Below are 12019 nucleotides of genomic sequence, written 5' to 3'. Positions count from 1 at the left end.
AGTTTTCAGGGAAGAGGTCCTGTACCTACATGAGGGAATAGAAATTTTATAATAGAGGGCTCTTCAATTTAGCAGAAAAAGTTACAGCGAGATCCAATGGCTGGAAGTTGAAGCTCAACAAATTCAGACTGGAAGTAAGTTATAAATTTAACAGTAAGAGTAATTGACCATTGGAACAGCTTACTAAGGGACATGGGAAATTCTCACTCACTGGAAATTTTTACATCAAGATGGGATGTTTTTCTAAAAGACCTTCTCTAGTTCAAACAGGAATTAATTCAAGGAAGTCCTATGGCCTGTGTCATACATTTGAGTCTAGAAGATCACGGTCATTCCTTCCGGCCTTACAACCTATGACAGAGCTTTGCTTTACCAGAATAGGTTCAAGGGTCATTACCAAGATGTATGAATGTTAGGAAGCAAGAGCATTGTCCTGTGGTGGGGAGTCGTGAGCCTGGATCTTAATAATATTTTGCATTTCTACAGCACCCCTCCATTGAAGAGCCTCAAAAGACTGCGCAAAATCTCATGAATTAATTTCAATGTAACAGATCATTTGTTGAACATAAAAAGTTAATTGTGCCTCATACACAGTGCAGCAGGAACTAGCCACTGTCCCCTGGAACAACATGAAGATGGGAGTATGAGAAGAAAAGCAGGAGGGAACTACCAGAATGAAGGGGAGTAGGAGGAAATAAGAACTGAGTTGTTCAGGGCTTTGAAGAGGAAGAAACATGTACATTCTGCACAAAGGGAGCTGGAAGGCAGTGGTGTGGAAGGAAGATGACTTTAGCTGCAGGATTTTGGATAGAATGGAATGCAGCAAGGTGCAAAGCAAGGAGGGGAAAGTTGCAGTAGCCAAGGCAAGACCTAACTAAGGCATGGACCAGCATCTCTAAATTAAGGCAATAATTATGAGAGCAAAGCAATCTGAAATGTTCTCTGAGGGCTCTCATAATAGAGCTGGATTCCTGCTGGTTTACTTGTTAATTACACGGTAGAGTAATTATAGAATAATTATACCCTCTTTTTGACCAGTAAATATCATTCCATGGGTCACAGGGCTGGGAATTATTCTTAGCTGGTCTCCCCTTAGACTTGGAGTCTGTAAACCATGTGTGGTGTCTATTGGTAATTGCAGGTTTGAGCCAGTTGCTTTCTTTGAAAAAGTTTCTTGTGTCCCTGAAGTCTGTGGTCAGTGAGTCGATCCCCCTCCCTCCAATCCCAACAGAAAGTGCAGGCCAGTCAGTGAGGGAGATGCCAGCAGGCAGCTTGCTGTTTGGTTGGGGCAGATCTACTCAGGAAAGGGGAAGCTGTTGGGAAGGTGACACTGGTTCTTTAGCTACTTCCATGCAAAAACAAAACCACTAAGGTATGTCTACCTGGTGTCTGGGAGTAAGTCCCTCAGCTCGGGTGAAGAGACTTGTGTTAGCAGGGCTCACGGTAGTGTGCTAAAGATCGCTGTGTCCATGTTGCAGCTTGGGCTCTGAAACCTGTGGGAGGAGGGTGGGCTTCAGAGCCCAAGCCACCCTGTCTACACAGCTACCTTTAGCTCGCTACTGTGGACCAGGGTGGGAAGCTTGCTCCCAGATGCACTGTAGACATACCCTAGAACGACTTCCTAGAGGCAATGAGAAGCAGAATCTACCAACAAAGAGTGGTTCTAAATTCCCTTTGTCAGCAGGTAGACATTCACTGTTAATTGCTACAGAAACACCAAAACTAGCAAGACTAACATAACACAGCTTAAGTTGCTGTAGGGGGGGTTGCTTTTCCCCCAAACCATCAGTCTTTGCTGCTTGGGTCAGACATGCTGAATTATTTCAGAGCAGGAATTCAGTGAGCTGTACCCGTCTCAGAAGTGAACTTCAAGGTGAACACCATCCCTGTACTGATGGGAGGGAGTGACTCTGACCCCAAGGAGATGCAGTCATGTCCTGGAAGATGTCAAACTCCTGTAGCATTGTTCTGCAGGCTCAGGAGTACCCAACATAGGAGAACAAGTCACACGTAGGATGTGCCAGACCAGATTAGACCACTGATCCATTGAAGCCAGTAGCCTGCCAGCTGGCAATGCCCAATACCAATTCCTCCCTCAGAGGAAGGCAAACACCAGCCAGTTGTGCTATGCTGCAAATGGGGAAACTTCCTTCTTGACCCATACAGCATTCAGCTCAGACCCTATGGCATCAGACTGAATCTCCCCTCTCTTTGTATCCACCCACACTAGTGGATTCTCTGGTATGTTCAGCTGAGATTTCCAAAGAGGAATAGGCAATGTCCTTTTAGTGGTTCCATATTTACTAGACATTAATCTCATCCTGTGGCTCCTCATTCTGGTGGTGTGAGTTGGAGTAAGGAGAAAGGACTGCTCACTTCTCATGAGACCCTTTAGGACCTTCCATCCTTTGGTCAAGCCCCAGTAAGTCTTTTTTTTCCCCTCAGTCTTTGCAGTTACTCCGCCTGTTTGCTGCCCTGCTATGCCCCTTTCCAGTCTCTGCCGGGTATCTCTCAAGGTGACAACTCAGCCAAACATCTTCTGTTTTACTCTTTATTATTCTGCCAACATAAAAATTACTAAAAAAACAATTTACAAAATATGCCTCCAAAATCCCAGGTGAAGGGCTGGTGCTAGGGATAGAAATAAACCCCCTCCCTTGTGCACACACCCAGCAAATCCCAGTACCCAGAGGGACAGGGGCAGGAATGTTCTAGGCAGAACCTTTATCAGAAGTATTAGCTGAGACTCACATCCCAGGGAAGGCAACTGGCTGCTAGTCAGTTTGATTTAGCTGCCGTTGGCCTATATAGTGACAAGCAAGTCCTGCTATTTGGTCAATGTCCTGACCAAGGAATGTGCATGAGGGGCTCAGAAGGAAGAGCAGCTTTTACACCTCTTGTCTTTGTCCAATTGCATAGAGACATTGTCAGAAGCTAAAGAGTATTCAAGACAATGAGGTACCCAGCACTGCTGCTCAAGAGTGGTGTTGAGGGGTTCTAGAGAGCCCTGCCAGAGGGGACCCACTGGGATGGGGCAGAAGGGCTTCTGATGGCAGCCTGGTCAAGGGAGAGAGACCCTGCTACAGAGGTCTCACAGGCAGCAGTCCCAGGATTCCTAGGCACTGCTCCTCCCTTATTTGGGGATACTATTTTTGATGGCATTTTTCAGGTTAGGCAAGTCCTGTGGCTCTTTTCTCTGTTTGGCAGCATTGGGGTTGGGGTTCTGGATGCTGCCCACAAAGAGTGGGATGCCCGTTGTCTCCTCAAAGATGATGAAGAGAAAGGGTTGGTTGAGGCTGAAAGTGGAGAGTGAACGAGACATCATGACACTGGTGGCAGCTGATGCCTCCACGCCATCTTCTGCAAGCTCCAGGGTGGACTGGTGCTGGATGCTGGATACAAAGAGAGGCTCATCTGTGATCTTCTGCAGGTCTGGGGCTGAAAACAACTCCCCGAGGCCTAAATAGAAATCAAAATTGGGGTCAAACAGAAGCCTGTCTATTCACTAGTTCGGTGCCATGGCATGCCATTGGCTCAGACATTCATTTCATCTTTGTAGAACAGTGGTTCTCAACTTTTGTACAGGTGATGCCTTTCACATAGCAAGCCTCTGAGTGCAACCCTCCCTTATAAATTAAAAACACATAAATATTTAACACTGTTATAAATGCTGGAGGCAAAGCAGGGTTTGGGGTGGAGGCTGACAGCTCACACCCCTCTCAGGCGTCCTGACCCCCAGTTTGAGAACCTTTGTTGTAGAGGCGGCAGCCGCCTGTATCACTGTATTCTATGCACAACACCAGGGACTGGCCAGGCAGAGGAAGGAAAAGTGCACTCTGGCCAGATTTACCAGTCCTTCCCTGTATGGAGATCTGCAAGTGCCAAACAAACACAGCTTTCATATGGACTGATCATATCCTAGGGCTTTATACTGCTGCCCACAGCATGGTATCTGAGCACCTTCCACATAAAACCAGTAGAAACAGTGATGTCCCTAGTGGAATTCATAGAGTCTCTGGCATTTCTCCCTTGTGGGGGGGAAAGCTCTGATGGGGTATATTTTGTTTGCTGCTTAGTGTTGATTGGTTGGTTGCAGATTTTGTTTTCTGAAGGGTGCTAGGGTAGATCGGGGGCTTTGTGGTTAAGGTCATTCCTGCTATGCTGGAAATGTTTTGTCCATGAGGAAGGTTCTGCTGCATTTCCTAAACACACTCATACTCTGTTTTTGCCTAATCTCATCTGGAAGTCCATTTCATAACCCGGTCCGGATCCTCTTAACAAAGACTGTTTTGTCCTTAGTTCTCACACACTTTGTTCTGGGCTTTGTGATCTGCATTGTCACTGAGAAGCATGGTTGTCTTGGCAGTTCATACATCCTAACATCAAGGGGAAATAAATTGAGGTCACAGGCAGGGGAAAGGTGGTCACAGCTGAGTTTGGAAGTGGGATGGAGAGCTGAAGGAGGGGAAGATAGGGAGAGACAGTTACAGGAACTGCAGTGAAGGAGGCTCTCAGACGAACAGTGGCCACATTTTTGCGGGGTGGGCAGAGAAAAGGCTGGTGCTAAAAAAGCAAAGGGCAGGAACAGGGAGAAGAGTAAAGAGTTACATGGTCTTTGAAGTTGCCTCGAGCAAGGAGATCAGTTCTGAGCTTCAGTGCACAGATAACTGCAATCAGCCCAACCCATTCATGCTGTGCAAACCTCACCCTGGGCATTACCTAGTTGGCTGAGGACTTGGTTGAGTTCAAGCTGGTAATCTACATGCAGTTTGGGCATCTTTACCATGGTGGGCTTCTCCTTGAGGAAACGGCTGTGCAGCTTGTCATGGCTGAGGTTCACCAGCACCTGGGAGACGTTCCACTTAAACTGGTTTGGGACAATGGCCACAAAACTCATGTTGCCCTTAAAGGGAAACCTGGCTACCTGGAAACAAACCAATCAGAAGAACTGGTGGAATAGGAAACAGCCAAGTAAAGCCAATGAGGGCTCAGAAAGGGATACTTCCCCTCATGGCTGATTTTTCAATAGAACAATTAGCCAGGGGGAGGAGGGCAGCATGATGGGAGTGGAGTGGCTGTTTATCCCAGGGAGACAGAGGTCAGACTGGAACAGATAGGGCTAATGCTCAGAGCCAGTATTTATCCACAAGGCAGGTGGAGACCAAAGATATGAGAAACACAAAGTTCACCCTGTAAAATGAACTGCATTTACGCTGCAGTGGCCCTGTTCTGAAGAGATCCTCCCAATTTTCATGGGAGAATTCCATCTCCATGTTGCTTTTTCTCTCAGACTTATCCAAAAGGTCCATTAGGTCCCATCTAGTCCATCATCCCCGTGAATTTGAGGGCAAAGATGTTACAGCCTTTCAGGGAATGAAGGCAAAAGATGTTTGAAAAGAACTTCTGTGTCCTGCGTCTGTGAACAGGTATTACTCATCTCTTCTCATAGAACATGAATACAGTGGAGGTATTGCAATAACAAAGGGATATTTCTGTAGCTGCCCGGCAGCACCCTAGACAGACTCTTACCTGAACCTCCAGGGGATCCAGAGTAAACCAGCTCAGGGAATATTTCTGAGCTTTCATCATCTCAACGGGAACTATGAACTGGTCATCAAGGTGGAATATATCTGGCCCAGTCTGGCTGGGGTCAAACTTATGCCTCCAAAATCCTGTCCAAAACCATAAATTTGTAATTAATCAAACCCAAATCTGAATGAAAAACAAAGGAAAGTGCCTGACAACGCATCAGCGAACAGGTGAGTGGGGACTGGAGCAGAAAGAAGTGTCAGAGCAGGAAGAATTGTGAGTTCAGGATGTCTTTATCCTCAGGAGAGGCTGTGTGGTGCAGTGGAATGAGCCAATGCCTAATGGCATCCCCTCTCTGTGCCTCAGTGAGGGAGAAGCCTGAGGTGCTGTGGGGAGGAAGTAGAGAATGTCTGTAAGTGCAGGATAAAGTCAGTGATGGAGGAAAAGAGAGACAGCTGTAGAGCCACCAGTAATGCAGGGATTGAGGAAGGAGGCCAACATCAGTGATAGTGCAAGGAGTTCCTGCAAGAGTACAGGCCAGGCTCCTGACAGCATGGAGGTATTCAGCCCTCAGGGAATTAGAGGAAGACCAGGCTAAGGTTGGGCTGGGCTGAAACCCTGGCCAGTACTTCACAGGAGCACCTCAGAGCACCTTGCTGGGCACCTTATGAAGTGTGTGTGACCTGGCTAAGAAGAGCAAGGTGATGTGCTGCGTCCCAGGGACCAGGACCAACAAGGTAACAGGGACGCTGTGGGTTAGTTCTGGCTCCTGGGTCAGTTAGCGTGTGTAGCACAGGTGAGGAAGTTAAGAGGCTGCGCTGTAATGGGATTTGAAGACAAGACTAAACAAGGGGAGCTGCATACATGCAGGGGAAGGAAAAGAGGAATCTAGCAAAATGGGGAAGAAATGAAAGGAGATTCCACCTGAGTACATGCAGCTACTTCACCTGGGGAAAGGACCCGGAACCCCAGCTAGTCACTGAGGGAAAGACCTGGAAAGTGGAGATTGTGGAGTGCGCTGAAGCTCACCTTGGAAGTGGACAGCATTGAGTAGGAGCATCACAGTCCTCGCAGGGAGATGATCCAGGAAGGTGGATATCTGCCCTTCAGTAGCCTCCTTTATCCACTTGTTTATGGCTATGAGGTCATTTTCATTGTTCCCAGACAGGGTCACAGGCTTTGCCCCATAGAATTGCTCTGAGTTCTCCAAGAATTTCTCTTTAACCTCAAACCCTGCAAGGAAGGAACTTGACATGACGTCATCTGGCCTTGATGAAACTTGCTCAGCGTGTCAGACAGTGTAGTGTGAAGCCAAATGTGCTCACCAGATAGCAGGGGCATCCCCACAGGGAGTACTTCAGGAAACTAACAGGTGTCACTGTTCTGTCAGCCCAGCTGCTTCAGTCTGTGTGTGCGTCCCAGAGAGTTTTATTCAACAGTCCCACCCCAGTAGGGAATTCCCCATTCCTGGCTCTCACCTTTCTGCAGATAGACGCGTGAAGCTACTCTGAGCATGGACCCTGTGAGCTGCCTGCGAATGCTGCTCAGCAGGCGGTGGAGACAGGGCACTGATTCCAGGTGCAGTGCCTCCAGCAGGCGTTTCTCCGTCTGGTTTGCTGCTCCTTAAAAGCAACATCAGATTTGTGTCAGTATCTGAGGGGCTGAGGGGCAGGTGCTCTGACCAACTCCCTCTCTGGCTGGGCATCTGATGTCCTCCCAGAGAGAAGCTGGTGGCCTGAGTGTAAGGCATTAGCAGCACTGTCACAGCGCCCCCTGGCCAGGTCCGTGCTGTCCCAGCAAGTGAAACGAGACCAGCCTCAAGGGAACATCACCTCAAGCCCCTTAGTAAATAAAGCCAGAGCATTAACACTGGGGGAGGGTGCCTGGCTTAGTGTCTGCATTTTGGACATTGGCTATGGGTGCTTCTCCTAGAGGGAACATTACAGAGGGTGAAAGCTTGTGCTGTTTGAACGTAGTAATTTACCTAGTGCCAGCTGGGACAATGCCAGGGTGATGCTGAGGGGAGACAGGATCACATTGGGTCTGCTGGTCTCCAGCTGGACCTCTGTCAGGAGATCGATGGTGAATTTCATCAGACCTTCTGCTAGCCTGTGTGTCTGCTCTTGAGACATGTCACAGCCTCTCTCTTGACCTTCTTCCTCCTCTTCAGAGGAATCAACTTCTTGCCCTTCCAGCACCTGCTTGTGATCTCCTACTGTCCTGGTGACAAGATGGCCCTCTGAGCTTGTGAGGCCAGCCCCAGGGCTTGTGGTGCTGGTAGTGGTAGGAAGTGGCAGTGTAGGCCCATGGATGTCTTCCCAGGTGTCAGAGGTGGAATCTGACACTGCAGCATTTGGCAGGGTTGGATCCACTACTGGCAGAAGAGTGGTGGTGGGAACAAACTGTGGATCGCCTTCTAAGGCTCCAGCCTCTTCAGAGTGCTGTAACGAAACAGAAGGATGTTACAGTGAGAGAAAGCAGGGAAACAGAGCTGCATTCCTCACTCTCTTACTGGGACTGCAGGTGGCTTGTCACAGGGAGGGGACGAATGGGTCCAGTTCACACTGGTGGGGAGGCAGCAGTGCCGGTTAGCTGGCACAGGCTACATGCTCTGTGAGGAAGCATTACAGGTAGTCGGTGAGAGGGAGGGCTACCCAGAGGGAACTGATCAGCAATCTGAAAGATCAACACTGTCCTGACATCTGAGCAGCTCCTATTAGAGCTGCATTGAAGAGCAGAGGGACCAAGTCCCCTGACAATAACAGCAACCAGATGATGACCTATATTAAAGGGGAGGATGATGAGGGACCTGTTGCATCCAGTCCCTTCTCAAAACTTGTGTGTATTCTTTGACTATGGAGTATTAGTGCCGAGGTGGCCTCTGTGTGTTGACACAGTACATCCCAGGACAGAATATGCTGAGCTAGTGACAGCCTCACCCCTTGTGCCTGTACTGCTCTGCCAGAAGATCAGCCCCAGCTCTGGCCAGCGTCCCCGTCCTCTCTGTTACCTGACTGGTCCGCTGTAGTGCTGAGGGATCCCACTCCGGATTCTCTATGCTGGTGTCATTTTTCACTGCAGGGCCCTGAAGGTTGAAAGCAGTTATTCAGGATTTCACACTAGCACAAACTTGGAAAATAGAAAGGGCCTTATTCCAAAGAAAACGGGCCAAGCCAAGGTCTTCCAAGGCAGTCAGTCACTCCTCCCTGGCTACTCTCTTGATCTGCCCTGGCTAAGTGAAAAGGTGGCTTCATCTCAGCTTCCTTCAGTTAAATATCTCCGGCTAACATCTTTCTCCTGGCACAAGGAGTCTCCTGCACTCCAGTTCTGGCTTCCTTCTTGTTCAGGCCTTCCTTTGCCTCTTCTGGCTGTAGCTCCAGCATCATCAACCCCGAACTCTCCTCCTCTCCACACCTCTAGCATTGCAGATCTGCCTCGCACCATCTCTGCAACGTTCTCTGTGGGTGTCACAGCCTCTACATCTACAATGCTGGTCACTTCTTGGACCTAGCCAGCCCTCAGTAACTCCACCTAAATGACAAAAACCCTCCCTACAGAATAGCAGGGGGAGAGGGAGAGACATACAGAGGTTTCCTTGTGTGTATTTGAACAGATCCATGAGGCACTCAGGTAACACAGGGATGAGCACAGTGTAAGAGCCAAGACAGACACAGTTTCAGACACAAGCCTCTATTCTTCCTTGCCCACAGCTGGTAATTTCCTTAATTGGTATTATGACTAAATAATTCACCAGCCAATCTCTTTACACATCAATTTCTGTCCTTTATACAAGTGATTCGCAACCAGGAGTATGCATATCCCTGGGGGTACACAGAGGCCTTCCAGGGGTACATCAACTCATCTAGTTATCTCCCTAGTTTTACAACGGGCTCCATAAAAAGCACTAGTGAAGTCAGTACAAACTGAAATTTCATATAGACAATCTGCTCTATGTACTATACAGTGAAATGTAAGTACAATAGTTATATTCCAATTGATTTATAATTATATGGTAAAAATGAGAAAGTAAGCAATTTTTCAGTAATAGTGTGCTATGACACTTGTATTTTTATGTCTGATTTTGTAAACAGGTAGTTTTTAAATTAGGTGAAACTGGGGGTACACAAGACAAATTAGACTCCTGAAAGGGGTACAGTAATCTGGAAAGGTTGAGAGCCACTGACCTATACCATATGCTGGCCTCTCACTTAAGGTTAGGATTTTCGAACCAGCATAAGGGAGTGAGGTGTCTAAGTGCCATTGAAAGTCAGGTGACCATATTTGGGATGCAGTGCATATGGCAGACTCTACACACAATGAAGTTGGACATCCCCGTATTTTTGGCATGTGTTTGAAGGTGGCACTGGCAGGACTAGACCAAGGTGAGCTGGTAGAGCTTTACAAATACCCTGGAGAAACCTCAACATATGGGAGTCTGTCACCTCTTACCTCAGGGCTCTCCTGCTGGGCAGCGTCGTCGCTTGGGGGAGTCTCCATCTCAAGGGCATGTGCCAAAGGAAACTGGAAGGACATGAACTGAGTCAGAGTTGGGGGAAAGGGAAGAGGCCCAGAGTTGGATACCAAATAGCTTCCTCCAGGTTTGGCTGAGGAAATCACTCCCCTCTGGCTCACTTCCTGCCATGTCCCTCCAGGCTGGGCCAGAGACAAGCATGTCCCCTGTGGTTCTCTTGGCTGACTGAAGCAAAGATAGTTTTAACCTCTTTGTAGAATGGATGTAACAGAAGTGGAGGAGTCCCGAGGTGGGTGATGGAAATGGTTAGAGAGAGACTGGAAAGATTGGGACTGTTTAGCTTAGAGAGGGAACAGGAGAGAGGGATGCAAAATAGTGGTTGGGATAGAAGATAGACTGAGCAATTCTATATCTGCTCTCATGAGAGCAAGGAGGCAAACGGATGAAAGGATTTTTTCAAATCACAGTGCCTGATGAACTCCTGTAACTCACAGCCACTAGATATCATTGAAGTTCATGAGGATGCTAAAAAACATTAGGTATTTATGTGGATCGTGAGCACATCCACAGTCACATCAGACTGGATAAAGAAACCGAGGTCTATACGCCCTTGTGTGTCAGGGCAGGAGCCAACAACTGACTGACCGGGTGCCAAAGCAGCGTCCGCTGGGGGCAGGTTATTCCATTGTAGTCTGTTTGGAGATTTCTTCAGAAGCATCTGGTGCCAACCATTTGGAGATCAGCCCTGTTCTAATCCAGCCTGGCATTGCCTGCCCTGTTCCCGCCACTGCCCCCGGCTGACTGGGGTGAAGAGTGTGCTGACAGAGAAGATGCCCTGCAGGATGGGTGAAGGCAATGCTTTGTGCCTGTGGCTTACCCGTGGGCTATCGTGCAGAGTGGACAAGCAGAGCAGCAGACCCCAGAGCAGCATCGCCGTATTTCTGGAATACAAAAGCTGTCAGTGACACTCACAGGCTACTCCCTGGGTCCTCTCTGCTCCCGGGGTGCCTGTGCTGTGCCTGCCCATTATTACAATGAGAACAGCAACAGATAATGAGCCCAAAGAAGAGGAAAGGAAAGAAGGATCCAGGAGGAACAGACACAAACTGCTGGGAAACCAACCCAGGGAGACAGCAGCTGGCAAGGTGAATGATGCTGAAGAGAACTGGAGTCCAGGACCAACACGAGGCATCGCGTTGACCAGGACCCAGCACTGATGCAGTGCTGTAGCTGTGCTCAGGAGTTTATTCTCCCTGGACACTTGCATTTCTATCCCCTCTCACCCTCATTTGGCTGGAGAGCAAATTGCAGTTTCCTAACGATTCCCAAATGAAATCTGTCCCACACAACCCAGGGAGAGGCTCAGCTTCTCCACTCTCTCTCATCCATGCACACAAAGCTGGGGATAAGGGACAGGCCCCTGGCTGATGGTCAGAGACATCTGCTGCTGTTCTGTGCCTCCATGGGGGACAGTGATACTGACCTGCCTTTTAGGGAGCTCCAAGGATCCAGCAGGTGCTGCCTGTAGAGGGTTGTGGATGGGACGTGCAATGTCAGAGCTGATCACTAGTGTTACCCTCTCAATAGCTGGCCTGCAGCACAGAGCCCTCCCCTTCCCCCCACTCACATATTCCCCTTACAGGCAAGCACAGCCCCTCCTACCACCACACTCTTGTTCCTGTCACTTGTGGGGCCAGGCTCCCTGCCAGTGCCCCAGGCATGGCCCTGCCCACTTGCAGTGGCCTGGACCACACTGGGACCTGGCTCCAGCCCCAGGCACTCACCCTGGTCTAGTAGGGGTTGTTCTCCTACTCCTTGATTGGGTAAACACCCAGCACCACCCCCAAAACAGAGCTGAAATTCCTGGGGGGCAGCATCAGTTTGCCAGGCAGTCCCCAGAGTAACCTGGACAAGCTGGGCTGCAGCCCTTCTCCCTCATCTGCTAATCATATGTGAAGAGCTTAAGAGTATTTCAACTCCCCCCCACAAATCCAACAGCTGGCCCCACATGCAATCCCT

The 12019-nt window shown here is 48.9% G+C and overlaps 2 protein-coding genes across 5 annotated transcripts in view; one reads left to right on the top strand and one right to left on the bottom strand.

Annotated features, from left to right (window-relative positions):
* SMYD4 (SET and MYND domain containing 4) overlaps nucleotides 1-12019 on the top strand; it is a 37181-nt gene that overhangs the window by 21234 nt on the left and 3928 nt on the right. The gene's annotated exons all lie outside the window — the stretch shown is intronic.
* On the bottom strand, nucleotides 2868-10931 carry SERPINF2 (serpin family F member 2). Its single transcript, XM_077836917.1, has 9 exons — nucleotides 10878-10931; nucleotides 9979-10050; nucleotides 8469-8614; nucleotides 7514-7749; nucleotides 7008-7151; nucleotides 6559-6762; nucleotides 5530-5672; nucleotides 4720-4924; nucleotides 2868-3459 (listed from the first exon to the last, which is right to left on the bottom strand). Exons 1-9 carry the CDS (start codon nucleotides 10929-10931, stop codon nucleotides 3134-3136), a joined length of 1530 nt encoding a protein of 509 aa, XP_077693043.1. The 3' UTR covers nucleotides 2868-3133.

Source organism: Eretmochelys imbricata, chromosome 17 (genome assembly GCF_965152235.1).
Source record: "Eretmochelys imbricata isolate rEreImb1 chromosome 17, rEreImb1.hap1, whole genome shotgun sequence".
NCBI classification, from domain to species: domain Eukaryota; kingdom Metazoa; phylum Chordata; order Testudines; family Cheloniidae; genus Eretmochelys; species Eretmochelys imbricata.
This window is presented reverse-complemented; position numbering and strand designations above follow the sequence as displayed.